This window comes from Marmota flaviventris, chromosome 3 (genome assembly GCF_047511675.1).
Source record: "Marmota flaviventris isolate mMarFla1 chromosome 3, mMarFla1.hap1, whole genome shotgun sequence".
NCBI lineage: Eukaryota > Metazoa > Chordata > Mammalia > Rodentia > Sciuridae > Marmota > Marmota flaviventris.
The window spans coordinates 95,151,738-95,174,260 of NC_092500.1; the positions used below are offsets into that span (position 1 = coordinate 95,151,738).

General features: G+C 32.7%; 1 protein-coding gene across 5 annotated transcripts in view; it reads right to left on the minus strand.

Moving 5' to 3' along the window:
• Window positions 1-22,523, minus strand: part of Atf7ip (activating transcription factor 7 interacting protein) — a 107,065-nt gene that overhangs the window by 52,912 nt on the left and 31,630 nt on the right. For all 5 annotated transcript variants that reach the window (XM_027955929.3, XM_027955930.3, XM_071610125.1 and 2 more), the window contains exon 2: window positions 3,540-5,083. In XM_027955929.3, the coding sequence (XP_027811730.2) occupies window positions 3,540-5,076 (1,537 nt within the window). In that variant the 5' untranslated portion in view covers window positions 5,077-5,083. The remainder of the gene's footprint in view (window positions 1-3,539; window positions 5,084-22,523) is intronic.

Genomic DNA, 22,523 nt, shown 5'->3' on the forward strand with positions numbered 1-22,523 from the left:
AGCCAAAAAAATATTTTCAGTCTTGGGGTCACTTGGACTCTGATACAACTACTTACTTTTCAGGAATCAGAAATAAAAAAATACACAATATATAAACAGCCCTGGCCATGTTCCAGTAAAACTTAACTTAAAAAACACATGGGACCCATAGGCCACACTTCTAGAATACTAAAATCTCTTTTAAATTTTCTTCCTATAACAGCTATTCTTTCTTGGTCTCTTTTGCTGGTTCTCCCTAATCTCTAGACACTGAAATGTCAAAAAGCTCAGTTCTTACATCTGCTCTCTTCTCCATTTATAATCACTCTGAGATTATATAATCTTATCACTCAACTCCAACTAATGTCCAGAAGCTATTCTACTCCTAAATTTTTCTAAATTTTCTTCCAAAATCCCCTTTCATCATTTCCCTTAATACAGAAAACTTCCAGTTGTAATTTATGCACCACTGTATATGACTACAAGGCTTCACAAAGAAATGCTAATTACATAATAAATAGCTAAATATAAATGGAGCTGAGACAAAAAGAATTTAAGCTTAATACAACAGTGACAACAAATTATTAGTAAATTTTAACTGGCTAAATCATGCCAATTCTATCATTACTAACCTAAAGCAAAAAGAGAAGGAAACTCCAAATTCTATTCATTTTGTGTTCATCTACCTTTTTTTTTTAAAAAAAATTCTTTGGCATTCATAGTTTATTTAGTTTATCTTAAAGATCAAATGAAAAGGGAGGGGGGGGGAAAAGAAAGGGAGTGGAGAAGTGCTATCTTCCTATTTCTCCACAAGAAATAAAAGGATCAAAAAGAGGTGGGTGGGATGAACACAGTAGCCCAAAAGCTTAGGAGAGTCTGAAGTTTGAAGGGCCATCATTAAGAGGCCATCCAAGAATAAAAAGGAAAGACAAAGAAAAATATCCTTGGAGTTAACAATATAAGTATCAACGTCATTTCCCTGGGAACTAGGAAGAGGCCCAGCAAGACAGAAATCAAAAACTTTTCCAGAGAGAGAAATCTTTATTTTGCTAGTGGTCTTAAACAGACTATGATTTTAATGATTTAATAACAGCTATTGAATAGTACTATGCAACAATTCAACAGTACCTCCAGACCTATTAAGGTACACCTGCAATATATTGTTAGTTTTCTCTTATTTTTGTAAAATCAAAATAGCTCTTCTATTTGCTTTCTAACATCTTTCACTATTTTTCGATGCTGGTCACACACATTATAACTGCTGCATTTACAACAAACGTGCTAAACAAGTGCCTAAAAATGACAGGTTTGTATTGTTTTCCTATTAGTATACCACATAAACGTCAGTAGCTGGAAAGGGAACTGAAGTCAGACTTTGGTACCTCAGTTTATCATTTTGTGTTTTGATGACATTAAAAATTAGTCAAAAACAAATAAATTGATGCAAGTAACGCCTCAGCGGGTACACACCAACATGACATGTAGGAGAGTCTGCTGCCATACAAAGAGTGTAGTTTAAGAACCAATGAAAAAACTACTTAAACTCACAATAAACAAAATCAGAGAGGGTAGGGGAAGACACAAAATTAAAGTTCAGTTACTAGCTAAGAAATGAAATCTGCCATTAAAACATACCCAACTAAAAGCATAGAATCAGATTACACTCTAAAGGCAAATAACAAAAAAATAAACCCAACACTGAAATTTTAAAGTATGCAACGTGATGGCTTATTTTTCATTCTTTGAATTTAACAGCACTATATGGATGGTCTCCAACATCAAGATTTTGACATAGATAAAATGTACAGATTCATTAAATTACAAGCCATAATTGCTGATTTTTTTCCTTTACAAAGACTACCATAATGCTTTCTGAAAGAGTTGTCCCAGTGCTGTATTTTGTATAAATACCTACTGAATGGATTAATAAATTTCACCACACTATTGCCTATTATCTTTCCAAAATATAAATTATGCTTGAAACTCTTCAAGAGCCCCTCTATTGCCATCATAATGCTTTTAGCATTGTAACCAAGGTCCCCCATGATAAGCTTCTCTGACATTATCAATTATTCATTTACTTTACAAATATTTACTGAGCACTTCCGGTGTATCAGGCAACATTATAGCCTGATGTTGGTGGCTCAGAGCAGGGGTGATAACAGTTATGGGCTGGACTTCAGACCCATTCCAAAGACAGTACCAACAGGATTTCCTAATGGATTGTATCTGAGATATGGGAGAGGAAAAAAAATGGTTCCAAATTTTCTCACCTGAGTAAGAAGATGATACTGCTATTACAAAGAGTAAAACCTATGGTATGCATACAACAAAAGGCAAGGCTTCCTTGAACTCATCTGTGCACTCATAAAGTTACCCTCCTCTACCCTCCCAGAAAACCAATTTAACATTATCACTGTATTTACAGCCTTGGTCTGTGATTTAATTCTTATCTGCATCTTGGGGGTATCTTTAAATCCTTAGAACTAAGAAGAGCCTACCTAACCTCTCTACATAAGTTCTTTGGAAATGAAGTCATCTTATAATGACCAAAAAAAAAAAAAAATCTCTACCTCCAAAACCTAAAATGATATAATATTAAAGTTTTCCTCTTTGTCTACTAGTCTTACCTCCCTGTTTTCACTTTAAACAAAGGTTTTCTAGCTGACATTCTGTTTTATTGAACAAGATTCCTCCTGAGATCTCTAAGAAAATGTCATACTATAGGAACAGAAAGGTATTCATGGTAATCTGAGGGAGATTAATGTTTTATATAGGAATAATGCTTCCAAGAGTTTGATCACAAAAGCAATTAGCCTTAAAAAAAAAAAAGAAGAATGTTTTACCAGATGGAAAATGTAGGTGTTGATCAAATCATGAAGTTTCTATCACTTTGGTAAGTAATTTGGAATTAAACTAAAAGTAACAGGAACCTCATGAAAGGGAAGGAGATCATTCAGAAGATAAAAGGAAGAGAGTAGCTTGGGTAGAATCAAGAGGGCTGAGGAAACAAATGAGTAAAAAGTCTTTATTGAATGGATAATCGAGTTTCAAGGGTTTTGGCTTCGAACAATGGTAGTATTGTTGCCTGGTCAAAAAAATATATATATTTAAAAATAAGATTTTATTGGGAAGAATAATTGAAAACATGATGTTACAATTGAAGGAAATAAACTAGTAGGCTGTTAGATTGTAATTTGTTCATTAAGTGATACCCAGAAACAATTGCTAGGACTTTGATCAATTATGTACTGATTTAGATTTTCAAAGTGGTATATTGGTCCATCTTATCTCTGTTCCTAAACTAGAAGTCACTTGTGAACAGGCTATATTTTCTACCTATCTATACCCTTTTCCAGAATTTACCATGATGTTGCTCACAGAAAGAGCATTTCATAATTATGAATTCTGTGAAGAATACATTAAGAGATCCTTCTATAGAGTCACCACCATTCTCAACGTCCTCTGAAACTAATATAAACTTAAAATTTTACCAGAATGTTTTATCAAACAGTTGCAAAAGCTAATAAAAATCTTTAAAACTTATATAATCTGCTAACCTGGCGAGTGTGTCTCATTTTGCGATATAACTTCAGACTCCTCTTTTTCACATGGAATATCCTCTTCATCAGAGAGGACCAAAAAGGCTTCTTTTGGTAAACTCTCACTACTTTCTTGTTTAGATGGAGATCCAAAAGAACCTTCCATTTTCTCCTCCAAATCTGGATTTGTCTCATCATTTGAAAGGAGAGAAGTTTTAGAAAAGCAAGTAAGTTCATCTTCAGCAGGAGCAAGTTTTTCCAAAATAGGGATGATTTCATCTGTCTCCATAGAATCTGCACTTTCTAAGATATTCTCATTTTTGTCGTCTTTTTTAACATTTTCATGAATGCTTTCTACAAGGTCTGTAGAATTTTCATCTTCATTCTTTTCACCATGGTCAATTTCCATACTGCTGGATATAGCCTCTTCTCCTAAAGCAAGCTCTGTAATAGGATCTTCCTCTACCTTCTTTTCGTTTTCATGAAGTAGATCTGAACAAATAATTGTATTATCTGTTTCTGTAGCTTCTTCACTGCCACCAATATTATTATCACCTTTTTTTTCCTGATCAAATGAATCTTTACACTGAATTTGATCTAACTTTTCATCATCATCTTTTTTTTCAAGAAAATCATCATCTTTTTTGCTACTCTGCCCTGTATTGTCAGTTTCAGTAATTGGTTCACAAACTGGTACAGAACTTGGTTCAAAGGTGGCTTCAAAGGTTGATTCAGAAGTCAGTTCAGAGGCCAATTCACCAGAGGCCAGTTTACCAGAGGCCAGATCACCAGAAACCAGATCATCAGAGGCCAATTCGCTACAAGCAGGATCACCAGAAGATAGTTCACCAGGAGCTAGATCACCAGAGGCTGAATTATCAGAAGCAGGATCACCAGAACCTATCTCACCAGAGGCAGTTTCGCCAGAAACTGGTTCACCAGAAACTGGCTCACCAGAAATCACTTGAGTAGAAACCGGTTCACCAGAAGTGGAATCACCAGAGCTAAGATCACCAGAGACAGGCTCCCTAGAGGAAGGATCAGCAGAGGAGGGATCAGCAGAGGAGGGATCAGCAGAGGAGGGATCAGCAGATGGATCACCAGAGGCAGGATCTATAGAGGCTAGTTCTTCAGAGTCTGGATCTACAGTGGCTGGATCACCAGAAGCTGGTTCAGTGGTCAGTTTAGAGGCTGATTCAGGAGTTATATTCTTAGGAGACAAAGGTTCACAACTTAAATTATCATCCTGCTTGTTTTTTACATTAACATTTAGGATACAGGACATTTCTTTCCATTCTGTTTTACTTTCTTCAGGATCAAAACAAATCTCTTCAATACCATTCACTTCCTCCTTATCTTTAATATAATCTATATTTTCCAAAGGTGAGGTTGGGTCCAAATCTCCATTTTCATGGTTGCCATTTAATAGCTTGACATCAGTTTTTAACAGTTCTTCTTTGACTTTGTACACAGCTTCAAGTTGTTGACGATCACTCACTCTCATTGTTTTCCGAGCTTTGAAGACTTTTTTCTGAGGTTCTTCTATACTATCCATTTTGAATCTTTAAAAAAAAGAAAAAGAAACGAGTTTAATAATTTAAACAGAAGTCACCTAATTATTGACTTACTACAAACTGATAGTACAAATTGATAAATGAATAAAAGCTTACATCATATGATTTTGAAATAACAAACCAAAAAATTAATCCTTGCTGTGTACTGATTTTCATATTTAATAGATTTACATAATACAAAAGTGACAACGTAGTACTGGGTGCAGTGGCGCACCCCTGTAATACCAATACCAGGGACTTGGGGGGGTGAGGCCCTAAGCAACTTAAGGAGTCCCTGTATCAAAACAAAATATAAAAGGGCTGGGGGTATGGATCAGTGGTTAAGCCACCCTGGGGGGGTTCAATCCCTGGTACCCCCCAAAAAAGAGTGACAATGTGAACAGTTCATACTAGAACATTAATTTACTAGGAAAAAAAAAACACAGAAATAAAAAGACCAGTTTTCATTTTCCACGTGAGATGTATAGAACCTAAAGGAGATATAGGAGAATACAAAAGCAGATGAAGAAAATTAGAAAAAAAAAAAGTGTAAAAATGAAAACAGAAGGGGATGGAAAAGACATAAAGGAAGAATTAAAGAACATATAAGGAAAGATTATATGTGAATCAAGCCTAACTATAAATTAACAGAAGTTTTTAATGTTAACAAGGCATTTACCATCAAAAAAGACATTGTCAATTAAAAATTTTAAATATTTTTTAAAAAGAAAGTGAAGACAATTCACACAATGGGAGAAAACATTTGCAAATTCTATATTGGTAAGAGACATATATAAAATGTATATATGTGTGTATGTATGTATGTATCCACACACCCATATCCACAAACTAAATAGACCAATTTAAAAACAAACAAAGGTCTTGAATAGACTTGTCTACAAAATAGCTCGGTAAGTGAATACTCTATAAGGAATAAACATGAAAAAGATGCTGAACACCATATGTCATCAGGAAAATGCAAATCAAAACCACAATGAGATAACACATACCAGGATAGCTGTAATAAAAGAGAATTCTGAATTCTGGAAAGGATGTAGAAAAATTTGAACCTTTAAACAATACTGGTGGGACTGTAAAATGGTGCAGCTGCTTTGAAAAACAGGCAGTTCCTCACCATGATAAACACAGATTTGCCATATGACTCTGCAGTTCTTACTCCTAGGAATACACCCAAAGAAACAAAAAGATTAAGTCCATACAAAAACTTACCCACAAATGCTTATAGCAAGCAGCATTACCTATAATAACCCAAAATTGAGAAACCTAAATATCCAGAAACCAATGAATAGATAAATAAAAATGTAGTATGTCCATACAATGGAAAATTATGCAGTCTTACAAGGAAAAAAAAATGACATATGCTATAACACAGATTAATCTTGAAAATACATTGAGAGAAAGAAATCAGTCACAAAAGACTACATACTAAATGACTTCAGTTATATGATTTGTTCAGAAAAGGCAAATCTATAGAGATGGGAAGTAAATCAGTGATTGCCTAGGGCAGAGGGTTTGGGAAGAAATGGTAGCTGCTAAAAGGTATAGGATTTCCTTATGGAGTAATGAAGATGTTCTAACACTGACTGAGGTCATGCTATATAACTCTGTGAACATGCTATAAAAACAGTAAACTGTATATTTTTATGGGTGAACTGTATGTATGTGATTATAACAGAAAAGTTGTTAGCAAAAATGGTTGGGTTTGTGTGTATTGTGTGTGTGTGTTGTATTTTATCTTGGCTAATATTTCTGTTTTACATCCGCTTTCTAGTTTCATTTGTTATTCCTCTTTTACTTTTTTGAGCAGGTTTAATTTACTACTTTTTTACTTGAGGTTCAAGTTTAATCAGTTTTTAATCTTTTCTCATTTATAATGTATATGCAGATACTATAAATTTCTAAGAGCTGATTTAGTTGCAGCTCACATTTTGATGTCATACTTCCATTATTACTCTATTAAAAAAATACCACTATGGTATCTTTTTAAATCTAGGAGTTACTCAGCAGGGTTTCTTAAAAATGCATTTCTTAAAACGATAATACCTTACTACCAAAGGAAGCTCATTTAAAAAAAAATTCTAGATTGATTTCACACCCAAATATCAAGTAATACTGATCAAGAGCAAATCATAAGCATTTGGCTTCAGTTCACACCCACCAAGGTGCGCAACAGATGAACGTCTGGTACCAGATTCTTATTGCTTGAATTGTGCAAACACATACACACACCCAGAGTCCTAAACCCTGATACCCGAGAATGTGATTTAATCTGGATAATGTTTTTAACCAAAGTAATTAAGTTAAAATAAGGTTATAGCATGAGCCTATCTAATAAACTTCAGAGACTGCCTTGACTTAATTCACAATAACACACACACACACATTTTTTCAAGAATGAAATGTACAGAAGGCAGAACAAATCCTTGCTTAGTATCTTCAGAGGGAGCATGGCCCTGACAACACCTTGATTTTAAACTTCTAACTTAGAGAATTGTGGGACAACAAATTTGCTGTTTAAGGAGAAAAACATGAGTTTGTGTGTTTGCAGAGCACTTCACCACATAAACAGAATAGTCGAAGAAAATAAACAAAAAAATCATTTCAAAATATTCATTTGACAAAAACTGACTCAATTTTTCAAGAAATTAAGAAAACACTCAAATTTGATAAAGGTTGTCTATACAAACATTATAGATATTATATTAATGGTGAAATAAGAATTAAGACAAAGATGTTCTGTTATCACCATTTTTATGTTAACACATGCCAATACAAATAAAAGAGGGTAGAGATATGATCCTGGAAGGGAAAAAAGTTATCAATCAATAGGGGATGTGTGGCTGAAGCCAGAGGTTCTTAAGTTTAAGGCTATCTTAGACAACTTATCAAAATCCTGTCTCAAAATAAAACTTTATTTTTTTTTTAAGAGAGAGAGAGAGAGAATTTTTATTTATTTTTTAGTTTTCGGCGGACACAACATCTTTGTTTGTATGTGGTGCTGAGGATCGAACCCGGACCGCACGCATGCCAGGCAAGCGCGCTACCGCTTGAGCCACATCTCCAGCCCTCAAAATAAAACTTTAAAGAAGGGCTGGGGATGAAGCACAATGCTAAAGCACTTGTCTACCATGCATGAGGCCTTGACTTAATTCACAATAACACACACACACACACACACACACACACACACACATTTTTTCAAGAATGAAATGTACAGAAGGCAAAAATGCTTTCACATTGGTTATCTTTCACCTTTATCTGCAGGAACGACTTGCTTTGGTCTGAGAGGGGATATATATATTTCATTCATTATGTATTTATTTATTTGTACTGGGGATTACAGAGAGGGGCTTTTACCACTGAGTTACATCCTCAGCCCTTTTTTGTATTTTATTTAGAAACAAGGTCTCACTGACTTGTTTAGCCTGGCTTTGAACTCACAATCCTCCTGTCTTAGATGCCCAAGCCACTGGGATTAACAGGCCTGCCTCATTGTACTTGGCCTTGGCCTGAGAAAAAGGAAAGAAAAAAGAAAAAGCAGTCTCTGAAATCTAGAAACCTAACTGATGCTACTCACAGTTAGGCCTCAATGTCATTAAACACCAATCTGATGCTTTTAGCTAAGCCATTCTGGTTTATTACTGAACAATAAAAACACCTTAAAAAACCTGCAAGACAGACAAGACCACTATGTATCCCACAGAATACCACATAACCCCTTCTCTCACTATATGAGTGACGGCTACTTCTTTATCAATTATAGCTTCAGACTCAGTATAAACAGTATACTCCTTCACAGCTAAGATTTATTGAGATTTACTTCCCAACATTACCCAATCCAAAGTGAGGCTCTATAAATTTTTTTTCCTTAAATTCTCCCCCAAATAGCCTAACATATACTATAATCAAATCCTGTAATAATTTCTTTCCCCCCTACCATCCTGATGTACCTTACAGATTCCCTATGTAAGCACTCTTCCCTCCCTACAATAAATAGTAATCCTTAACTTGTTCAATAACAAGTGTATTCCTTGTGGTCTTTGGTAAAAGTATAAAACAAGAAGCCGGCCTATTTTCTGGAGGAATCTGACACTTTAACATAACACTTTCTAGGTTGTGGTATATATTCTGCATTTATTCTCTCAGTTTAAGTCAATAACGCAAAACATAATTTTTAGTCTTCCTAGCCTGTTAATTTAAATTATAGAACAGATTTAAGTTATTTGGAAAAATTGTTCAATTAAACAGACACCTTAATGCAAAATTATCACAGGCACTATTTTAGGTCTTAGAATTTAAACGTCAAGGTTTTTCCTTCCCCATCCATTCCAAAGTCATGTAAATCACAAAATTTCCTGGAAAGAAGTTACAATATGACTTTTGTAATCAACTTTCCTTGCTAACTCCAAAGATATAAAATAATTAAATATATAACGTAAGTTGCATGGTTACCCTTTAAATATTTTCAAATACTGAGAACCTCATAATGTCCACATTCTTCAAATGTTATATGGCTAGCTACAATTATCCTGAGTTTCACTAAAAGTAAACAATCCTTTTAAAAAATGTTCTTTGTAACTTTTAGTAACCCAATTAAGAAAATGAAATCTACATGGATTCATGGATTTAAATCTCAGTTCAGTATTTATGATGTGACACTGAGCAAGTTATCTATAATTTCAATTTCTTAGTTTTAGTTATATTAAAAAGGAAATAATATCAATACCTGCCAAAGAGGCTTCAGTGAGGGCTGAGATTAAACTAGTTATCACTAAAATTAATTAACTAGCACTAATTAATAATAAACACTGGCACTTAGAGTAGTAAGCACTCAATAATTATTATCATCATTGTCTATGAATATTCAGGATAATGTTTTAAGGCATACACTTTTAGAGTCTGAGGCAAATTTTTCCTAAGTACTTCTGGCATTTTTATTTATTAGAAAAATCCATCATATAAGCCTAGTATTTAATATTAAATTGCCTTGACCAAATAACATCTAATAAAAATAGTTCTAATCTAAGGCAAGTTGATTGTATCAAAAAACTGCCATTAAACTCATCAATAATAAAATGTAATAGAATAACTACCATCCATACCCACAAGAGAGCACACTATAGCTATTTACCACGTCTTTTATGAATTCTAAATATAATTTAAAAATAGACAAAGCAATAAGTAACATAAGCAACCAGTTCAAACCAGTTCAATCATATCTGCACAAACCAATCAGTAGTCTGCTTTTAGAAATCTATTTTGCATAAGCACCGCACATTTAAGAAAGACACACATTAAAGAAAGATGTGTTACTAGCAAACAAGTCTCCATAGTTTATTACCAGAACATTTCTGAAGATCATTTTAAATACTGTCATCTGGATCTAAGATGTCATTCATAAAATTATTTTGCAGAATAAATGCTACATTTAAGGTGGCAACACTAACTCATGAAGCTTTCATATGGATGTAGCTTGTTTCCACAGGAAAAACAGATGTAAAAGCAGAAAATACCTGCCATATCTAGAAATAACTGCAAGACAAAATGAACTAGTTTCTCCTGGAAGTACTTTTTTCATGAAAGAAGTCCAAACAAATGTTTTTAATTCCCTATTCTGTATATTTGGATTCAAGAACTTTGGGGAAATACTAACAGTAATAAATCCCTTTCTACAAAAAAATAAAAATAATATATAAATATAACCAGAGAAGGATGTGTTACCTACAAATATGTCTTTATGGCTTACATATTTTTCTTCAATTTTTGGTAAACTATTTTTAAGGAAATCCAATGAGCCTCTTCTGTAAGTGAAAACATTATTTGCTTCTCTGCTTCATCGAACCCTTTCACCCACTCCTTTCATTCTTTCTAGCAAATAGATCATAGCTATGAAATAACAAAGGGAAGCTGTTTTGTCTTAGCCTACAATCTGCCTGCTGAAAAAGCTCAAGAATTTAAGTGGCTGTTCAAGAGCAGCTGATGGATTCAGCCAATCAGCATCCAGCATTCTGATTCCTGCCCAGCAACAGGAGACTGACAATAAAATCAGGGAAACATAGTTTAAAAAGATCTGGATCTTCTTTGTCTGAAATAAGTAATCTAGAACATAGCTTGCATAATATCCTAAATCCATATTATATGCACTAAGCATATAAATAAGTAAATAAGATTTATTTCTTTTATGATACTTTATCTTGCTTTAATAAATGTCCATGAATGATTCTAGAAAATTTTCTGAGGAATGAGTTTAATATGGATAATAGAAAAGAGTATACTTTCTACACAATGAGTTAGAATCTGCAAAAATCAAAAGTAGATTTCCAAGAATGCGTAGATCTTATATGGATAAACATAACTAAAACTGACAAATTTTAAATGCAAATAACAAGATTATTTTCATACCCACCTGCCATTATTATCATATATTTCTGATTCCAAAAATAAATAGTACTCTGCATCAAAAGGATTACTGTGGAGAGCACGGTAAAATGTTCTGATGTCTACTGCACTAAACTGATTCAGTTTAATTCATGAGATTAAAACATCTGGTTCTTGCTGATAGGTTTTAAGTGATAATATAATTACTATATCCTTTTCTCCTTAACTGCTTTTCACAGCTAGGTACAATATGAGCTTTCCTTTTGAAGCAATAAGATGTGTAGATTACAAAGTAAATATTCACAGAAACTGAAAGGAAATTTTTCTTATATTACATCAATTTACAGCTTTTAAATATAACATTATGAAATATAAAATAGAAAATCTGTGGTCAGAATAAATTTTTTCTCAAATTCACTATGCATTAGATTTTTCTGAATAAACAACTTTTAAAAATAAACTTTTTAAAATTTCCCTTTCCTTGCACATGAATCTTGTAATTTTTCAAACATACTCAAAAGGGAGCTTGCTGCAGCCATACTCTTAGTTTATATAATCTCCCCATAGGAAAGTAAATTAACAGCTGCTTCAATGCTCCATTCCTGTGAGAGAACTGAAATTCACTGTCTGATTGGCTCAAAGCCACAGATGTCTAATACCAATCAGACAGCAGTATCACAAACCTTGCCCAGAAACAAGGGAAACAGATGAGGGCAAATGACCTATCAAAAATCCAATGGGTGTGAAAATATAGATGAATAATGAAATTGAAACGTATTAGTACTGTAAACCCAGACGCTTTGATTAAGAAGTCTTTGGTATTTTCTTTTTAATTAAATAGAGTTTGTACTGGTCCCCTCTCTCCCCACAAAAAAGGCCTTCAGAAAGTACCAACATTACTGGGTCAAATCTCATATACACACAAGCATGACATTAATTCAAAGTAATGCATACCTGATGCAGTATACTTAAAAATAAAACTTAAGGAAAAACTTAGAAAATATGAATAAAACAATTTAAGTCAATATATCACTTTTATCTTCAAAAGCACTTCAGTTATATTCAAGCTGTTAAATGACATTAGTATAACTTTTTTTCTGAATGGGATGCTGAAAAATAATTATTATTCAAATTTGGTTTTGTTAAATGGCTTAACTAAATATGATTCAACAAGCCTCATGATCACTTCCTCTTAAAATAACTGAGAAAAAGCCTTCATCCATGATTCCTAATCTCTTAATAAATGCCAAGTATTCCTGGACTCTTTAAAAATCCCAATTCTTAGTTGAGAACTCTTCTGATTTTATTTTGCACTGCTAAATTTTGCTTGAGAATTAGCAATACTACTGAAAAAGAATCATAAAGAATAATCAGTGTGTTGTATAATAAATAATAATCTGCTTTACTGTTTATTGCCCATTAATTAGAATGGTCAACCTAACAATGCAATGGTTCACCCACTACGACCTTACCCACTCCAATTTAGTATATATACACTTTTAAATTTTATTTTAAACACTAGGTATCTTGTCATTTTTGTTTAAAATTAATTATTTTTCTAAAGTAATTAAAACATAGTACTACTGTCACTATTTCTGTTAAAAATCCCACAAAATTTTTTCATCATGTACCCTTTTTAACACTACCAGGTAGCATGCTCCTCCTTCCTCATCCTTTTCTCCCAAACACAAAGGAGACTCTTAAATTTGGTGTTTATTATTCCTAAGCCTGCCTTATACTTTTTCTATCTAATAAATTCCCCCTTTAATTAAACTACATATCTTGAAAGGAGAAAAAAGAAACTGATGCTTATCAAAGGACAATTATATGTCACACACTATACTAAGGCTTTTTCTCAGTTATTAAAGCGACAATTTCTAAAAGCTGAATTTCACAAATTATCAATAACCATACTGCTTGGTTAGGTCTATCTATAAAGTAGATCATCATCAGTATTACCAACAGCCTTCCAAAACATGTCATTTTTAAAACTACTTTATGCTAAATTCAATATGGCAATTAATAGCAGAATTCACTCAACAAACTAGTAATAAAAGGAAAAGTACTCAACCTGATAAAAGGCACCCGAAGAAAAAAACACTCACAGCCATCATACATAATAGTAAAAGACTGAAAACTTTTACTCTAGGATCAGGAACAAGAAAAGCTTCCTCAAATATAAAACTGAAGAGGTTAGACCAGATACTTGGAAAGGTCCATTCTATCTTACATTTTACATTTTTAAAATTAAATGTCTGGCTATCCTGAGCAGAAAATGTCTGCTATCAATTCTTCTATTCTCAAACTGAAGGTTCCTATGAGAACAATTAAGCTAGAAAATGAAATAAAATCATACAATGTGGGCAGGGGGTAAAACGATCTCCATTTGCAGATGACAAAATCTTGCACATAAAAAATAGTTAGGAAATTTAAAAATTATTAGAGTCAGTAAGAGTTCAACAGGTTGCAGGATATAAGATCAACATAAAAATCTGTTGTATTTCGATATCCTTGCAACAAACAATGCAAAAATAAAATTGAGAAAGCAATTGCAGGGTTGCACTGTAGAGGGCTTGCCTAGCATGCACAAGGCCCTGGGTTCAATCCCCAGCACTGGAGGAAAAAAAAAAAATGTCATCTTAGAAAACAATTCGGCTGGGTGCCCCATACCCTGTAGGGGGAAAATGGCTTGAGCTCACTAATTCCAGGCCAATCAACTTAGTTGAGACCTCATTTCAAATGAAGGGAAGGATTCCACTTATAAGAGCATTAAGAATAATACATTTAGCAAAAGAAATACAAAACTTAGCTCTAAAAACTATAAAACATCACTGAAGAAATTAAAGAGCTAAATAAGTGGAGAGACATCTCATGTCCATGAATTAGAAGGTCAGTATTATTAAGATACCATGCTCTTCAAATTGAGCTAAAGATCAAGGCAATCCCTTATCAAAATCCCAGCTATCTTCTTGGAAGAAACTGACAAACTGATCCTAAAAAATCTCATGAAAATGCAAGTGACCCAGAATTACCAAAACAATCTTAGAAAAACAAACAAATCTGGAGGACTCACACTTCCCATTTCCAAAACTTTATTACAAAGTTATAGTAATCCAAACAGCAGCAAAAGAACAGATATTTACATTAATGGAATAGAAGTAAACCTTCACATTTATACTTAATTGATTTTAGATAAGAGCTGCCAGACCATTCAATGGGGAAAGAACAGTATTTTTTAACAAAAAGTGCTGAGACAACTGTATAGGTACAAGCAAAAGAATGATGCTTGGATCTTAGTCTCTGGCCATACACAAAAATTAACTCCTAATGGATCAAAGATCTAAATTAAACACTAAAACTTAAAAATCTTAGAAGGAAACACAAACATAAAATGTTATGGTCCTGGAATAGGTAATGTTTTCTTAGACATGACCCCAAAAGAACAAGCAACAGAAGGGGGGGGGGGGGAGAACAAGCTTTAACCAGACTTCATCAAAATTATTTCTGTGCTACAAAGGAGACCATTAGGAAAAAAAAAAAAAAAATTCACACAATGGAAAAAAATTGTAAATCATTTATCTGTTAAGATATTTCTGTTATATAAGAACTGTTTCAATAATGAAAACTTTAACAGCCCAACTTTCAAATGGACAAAGATCTTGAATAGACATGCCTGCAAACAGACCAAAAGCCCAACAGCCTATAAGCAATAAACATGAAAAGATATTCATCAGGAAATTTTAAATTCAAATTACAATGAGACAACACTACACACACACCATGACAGCTGTAATCAAAAAGAATAAGTGCTGGCCAAGCATATGAGGAAATCTGAACCCTCACATGATTCTGGTGGGATTATAAATTGGTGCAGCTGCTCTAGAAAACATGCAGTTCCTCAACATATTAAACACAAGAGTTGTCATATGACTCCACAATTCTACTCTTAGGAACATATCAATATATCCAAAAGAAACAAAAAGATATGTCCATACAACCTTGTCCACAAATGCTCATAGCAGCATTACTCTTAACAGCCCAAAATTGAGAAATCTAAATGTCCTGCAACCAATGAATGGACAAATAAAAATGTGGTATGTCCATACAATGAAATATTATTCAGCCATAAAAAGGAAAAAAGTACTGATATATGCTATGACAAGGATGAACCTTGAAAATATCCTGAGAGAAATGAAACCAGGCACACAAGGCTATATACTGAACGACTCCGTTTGCATATGTTCAGAATAGTCAAATCTATAAGATATAAGTAGAATAGTGATTGCCAAAGGTTGGAGGATTTAATGAGGGTTGGCTACTAAAAGATATAAGATTTCTTTATGGAGTAATGAAAATATTCTGAGATTGATTATGGTGAAGGTGCTGAGCATGACATAACTTTCTGAGTATGCTAAAAGCCACTAAATTGAACAATGTAAACAGATGAACTGTATAACATGAATTATATCTCAATAAATCTGAAATATTTTTTAAAAGAATAGCAGAACTTCAGTTGTTGTTGTTAGTTTATTTTTAACCTAACCCTCTTTGCTGGGGCATACTTCCAACAGAGAAAAAAAAAAAAAAAAAAACCTAACAAGAAAACTCCATGTTGATCCATACTTTTCAGGGAGTATACACTTCTAGACTTATAATAAGAGTATGTGTAATTTTACTTACGACAAAATGCAGTATATGTAAAATTGCACCAGCATCATTTTCTTAGGTGTTCATCTTAGATAATCCAGTTATTCATTTTGTCTTAAATGTGACATAAACATACTTGTTTTGCAGGATGGTAGTATGATGCATGAGACACCACACAACAGAATAAAACAAGTTTCAAAAAGAGGTACTGAGCATGACACAGGTGAACACTTTAAGAACAATTATTAATCATCTTTTACACAAGGAAAATACAATTAACTATCTTTTACCAGAAGGACCAGAAAGTCTTCAGTGAAGGAGAAACATTGTCTTCCATTACAAACTGGTTGAGACAAAAAACTGTACACTTTACATGTAATCAATGCTGATAAATTTTAAAATGAGGTATATTTCTTGAACTTTCTGGAGTTACATATAGCTTTGTTACATTTTATCAATATTTTCTTCATTCATATAATATATCTTGCCACTACTTACTGTATTTGCCAATAAATTAAAGGATGCTTTACAGCTAATCACTAAAAAAGGAACTTAATGTACTATTAAATGAAACACTTTGGCACTTTCCATCAGATATCTAATAAAAGATTAATGCATTTTATGCATCCAAATCTATGCTAGGATTCATATTAGCATATTGTTTCTATCCAAAGCTTTGATGTCAGAAAACATTCTAAACTAGCTGATATCATTGTGATATGCTTCTGAATTCATTCCATAAAAGTGTGAAAAAAAATGAAATAATTATTCTGATATTACAATAATGAAGGGGACACACGGGATACACTTATTAAATAATGACTGAAAGAATGATGCGCTGTATACATATAACTGACACCTAAAATAATTCTTAAAGGAAAAAACCTATTCTTTGAGAAAGTACAGGTAGTAATCTAGAACATTTTAACAGACTTGTAAATGAACATGCTGGCATATTCACCTATAAAAAGTAGTAAAATATGCCCACTTACACACTAACAGAGGCAAAACATAGCACCATCAAATTAATAAAATCTGACACTCAAGCCATTTTTCAGCCTTACAAAGCCTGCTTAGTTTAAAAAATAAAATACTTCTTTAAAATAAATCTACGTTTGTTTATTGCTACATAATGATGAAAACCCTCTTTAAAATAAACATACCCCAAAAGGAGCCCCTTGCAGCCATCTTATCATTTCTCTCACAAAAACAGAAACTGAAATACAATTTGCATAGTCACTGTGGTTGGCTAATGAAAGCAGAGTCATGTAACCAATCAGGAAGCCAGAAACTGTGCTACCATAACAGGAGAAATTTTAAATCTGCCTGGCAACAGCCTAAAAATAGAAACAATATGCTAGTATGAATCCTAGCATAAATTTGAGTATAATAGCAAAACTACTAGCTAAAATTCTTTATTTTCTTGGGGAAAAATATGGGCCTTGATTTTATCATTCAACATATCATCTGACACCTTTTCACATTAGGTGCCAATTAAAAGAAAAATGAATGTTAAGGTAAATAAAGGGCCACTTCCAAATAACATGGTATTGCTTGTATTACTTGTGTACTATGTGTGTATATGTCCGTGTGCACACATATACATTCATACATCATACTGAAGTGCTTCCCCCTCCCCCAAATAATGCAGCACTTGATCACAGCTAAAATTAATTCAAGGCTCTCTAAAAATCTCAAAATTTGAATAGGTACTATATATTTCTCTAGTACTTTTTTACTCCAATTATTTTGAAATCTTATTTGTAAAAAAAAAAATTAGCATTCATTAAAAGTACAAAGTTCAAATAACTCATCAATACAATAGATATGTGCCTTCAAAACAAACTTCTCCTAGCACACAGTAAACAGGGTGTCATACACACAGTAAATAGATTACTATCAGTAAGGGAAGTAAATTATCTAACTGCTCATGTGAAGTAAAAGTTAAATTTAATATGTGAACATATAACCTGTACAATACTGTTTCGGACTTTTCAATTATGCTTAGATTAATTTTAAAGTTGATATGCTTAAAATTCTTATGTTATCCAGAAAACAGAATGTATGTCATCATTCTAACTTTTCAACCTAATAATGCTTGACATGCATGTTTCTGTGTATATTACAAATTTATTCTAGAGTAGATTTTAATCCCTAAAGATACTAAACAAATTTCAGTCTAGAATAACAATTATGAAAATTACGAGCTAGTAAAAGATGACCAAACCCCCCCCCCAAAAAAAAGGAAGGGAAGAAATAAAAAGAGGAAACAAGAAAAGGACATTAAAAAAAAAATCAAGACTTTAGATTAAATTTGAATGCTGATGAAACAAAAGGCTAAAGTACCATGTTCTAAGTTATATTTATTATCTCAAATCTTCCATCAATGAGTTTTTATGTGGTGGCAAAATTTTAAAATGTCTAGTTCACTGCTAAATGTGAAATGAATTTGTATATTTGACACTATGAAAGTTTAAACATGTAATGTGAAACTTATTACATAAATGACTTATTTTAATTATGTATAAAGCTTGGAAAGAATACTTTTAAAGCACAAAGGAACACAGGACAGTTCTAAGTATCCAAAGTTCCACTTAAAGTAAAAATTCAATGAGTACTATATACTAATACTTATTTTTTACTATTTATTTTTTAGTTATAGACAATATCTTTATTTTATTTTTATGTGGTGCTGAGGATCGAACCCAGTGCCTCATGCATACTAGGCAAGCACTCTATCTCTGAGTCACAGCCTCAGCCCCCTAACTAACACTTTTTAATCTACATATTCAACAGTGGCTAGATTTTAAAATGAAGTTTCTCCAAGCTTTTAAAAATAAATATTGTTGGGGCTGGGGCTGTAGTTCAGTGGTAAAGTGCTTGCCTCACATGTGTGAGGCACTGGGTTCGATCCTCAGCACCACATAAAAAATAAATAAAGATACTGTGTGTTCTTTTACAACTAAAAAAAAATATTTTTTTAAAAAAAATCTTATTTTAAACAATAGTGCACATGAAGAGTAGCTTGGCATTTCAGTATTATTAACATTATGTTCAAGTACAAAAGATATCCAAAATCTAGATATAATTGTATCTTATAACATCTTAGGGGAATGGTATGGTGGCAAAGACCTGGAATCCCAGTGATTTGGGAAACTGAGGATCACAAATTCAAAGCCTGCTTCAGCAATTTAGGGAGTCCCTAAGCAACTTAGTAAGACCCTGTCTCAAAAAAATAAAAATAAAAAGGGCTGGGTTCGAATCCCCAGTGCAAAAATAAATAAAAATCTTAGGGCTGGGGGCATAACTCAGTAGTAGAGCATGCCCAAAATCCTTGTTAAATAACTAGCACCCCAATAGATAAAAAATAAATATTCCAAATGTAGTATGTACATAGATTTTGTTTACTTATCTGACATAAACTATTATCCTCATCCCAAAGGAAATCAGTTATTAATTAACCTATGAGTTACAATTAGTGGAAGAGTATTTTATTGAAGAAATTCTTTGATAATCCCAGATTATCAATATTTCATATTTTTCTAAGTAGTATTGAAAGCAGTTATAATATATTTTTCAAATTTTTTACTTATATTGGCCAGTTTATTTCAAGAAAACCAAAACAGCATAAAGTTTGTAGAACATTATTCAAAATAGTCACAATCTGGGGGTAACTGAAGATTCAAGCAAATTTAGAACAATTAGCATAATAACTATAATGCCCAAGAAGTTTTAGACAGTTCCAGAAACTTCATCCTGGATCAAGTCATTAATCTAGTCACTCCTATTCCTAACCCTGCTAAAAACTCATAGAAACTTAAATAGCTGCTGAAAAAATCACATTGTTCTCTAATCCCAGTTTCTATGTACAGAAATCTAACTTTAGTAACAGCTATAACTAAATAACAAACCTTAAAAATTCCTCTTTGTACCAATTATTTTTCTCTTCCATAGAAAAGCAATATTGTCCGTTTTCCTTACTTGTAGATGTAATTAAAATTATTTTTACCATAATTTTCTACCAATTCTACTTATAAATCTATATCTTTGTTCAAAAGATGCAGATTGTTTAAAAAAAAAATTTGATAGCAATATTTATACCAGGCATATAACAAAGAATGAACCAACAACTTCCCTGTAAACAAAAAAAAAATTTTAATTCCCATTCTGAAATTTTTTATTAACAATGTAAAAGGATAAAATCTATTGCATGCTGATTATGTTCCTTAGAACCTTAGTTTCATAGGTTGGGCTGTTAGAAGCTATTATCGAAAGTTGATATTCTAGGCACTGGGTGGGCTGGCGCATGCCTGTAATCCCAGAGGCTTGGGAGGCACAGGCAGGAAGGATTGCGAGTTTCTGAACTGATGATGCTGATGCCAGCATCAGCAAAGGCAAGGCACTAAACAAGTCTCTAATAAAATACAAAACAGGGCTGCAATGTGGCTCAGTGGTCAAGTGTCCCTGAGTTCAATCCCTGATATCTTCAGCCCCACCAACCAAAAAAAAAAAAAGTTTTATATTTTTTTAAATACAGAATTTCTCTACCCAATTTGAAACCTAAAAAAAAAAAAAAAAACTGTAGTGATCGGACAAAAAAAGTTACTATACTTTGAACACTAAAATATTCTCTCTCTAATCATCATCATCAATAAGCTTGCCCATTAAATGCATTAACTGGTATTCATAAATACACAGAGACTTGTGCTATTCACACTTAAATCTATACATGAGCTGTTTGTCTTACTGAATTCAGTTATAAATTTTTATTATAAATTATAGAATTCAGTTAAATTTTGAGTAAACTGATGAAATATGAGTGCAAAAGCAAAAAAAAAAAAAAAACCTTCTATATATGCATCAGTAAGAGAGATCAATGCAATACAGAAAAAACACATCCCCAAGTATGGGAGATATTAGGCAAATCATTTAACACCTCTAAAGTTTCCCACCCAAAACATGTGGAAATTAAACTAGAGACCTTAAAAGATCCTTCAAGTTTTGATTCTCTATTAACATTTTAATAAATTGTACTCTAGAATATATTGCTCTTTAAGCAATGATAAAAAATAGGTTGGCTTTGTTCATTCATGTACATGAACATTCATCAGGGTCATTATTTTAAGGATGATTTTAGGACTCTGTAAATAAATGACAATTAAAAGTACAAAAGTACAGCTCGATATAAAATGTTACTACATATAGATTTAAGTTTATATCTGGAACAGAATCAGGCAGTAATTACAGCACATTAGGTATTTTTCTAGGTGTACAACGCTCAAAATTAGAAGTGCTCTAGTTTCCATGAACTGCCATGTCTCCATTATAGACTTTTAATTCTAATAATCAAAAACAGTCTTTCAAATGTGAAATTATAGACCTCTACAGAACCCTGACTTTCTGACAGGGTCTAAGATTTCTGAAAACTGACTCTGTATTAAAAATCACTCAAATTCAAATGGAAAGATAGAAAAAGGAGTATGCCTTTCTTTTCAATCTCAATTTCAATTGCACTTCTGCTTATAACCCTATTTATAATTCAGTTATAGCCACAAGACTTCAGAAGCAGTTGCTAAGCAACAGCAGCATGCTCAGTTCAGGGCTATTGGAAACCTGGCTCTCTGCCAGATGAAAATATTTAAACTGAGTCTAGAGCCTCCAGAATTTAAAAAAGGAGAGGAAGAGGAGGACAGAGAGGAAAGAACAGAGGTAAAGGAAAGGAAAGGGGTAAAGGAGAGAAAGCAAAACAACAATCAAGGACATGTGATGATAAATGTAATAAACCAAGTACTTAAATTAAGCTCTTCTCAAGGGTTCACAAATTCAGACCAAGAACCTTATTTTGGTATTTCCAAATACTTATTCTATTTTTCTTATAAATTTTTATCATCTTTTCTATGTTAAGATAAGGATTCTCAAGCTATTCTTCTGTAAACAAACAAAAAATATTTTTTGATACACCACATCACTGTTAACAGCATGCAGTCAAATTCAATAAATATATGCTGTACAAAAACAGTCCTTGGAAACAGTAGGATGGCACTCTGAAGGAACTGACTGCAACTTTAAGGCCTTTAAGGTTCACCTTAAGGTCTTTAAGGCTAAGAGACAAGAAATTACATTTTCCTAAAATTCCTTTATCCCTCCAGGCCTGGTTAAGATGAAATAACTTTTATATCCTAGACTGCACTATTTTTTCAATTTAAATACTTTTAATAATTTAAAATATAAGCATATTAGGAAATTTATTAACAACCTAAAATGATTACAAAAAATAACTGTTATTTCTCAACAAAAACTGGAAAGCACCCAGTATGTTTCAACATTCGTTAATTAAAAAAAAATTAAACACTGATAACATTTTTAAAAAGTAATATATATAACGGGAAAAAATGTCCAAAAT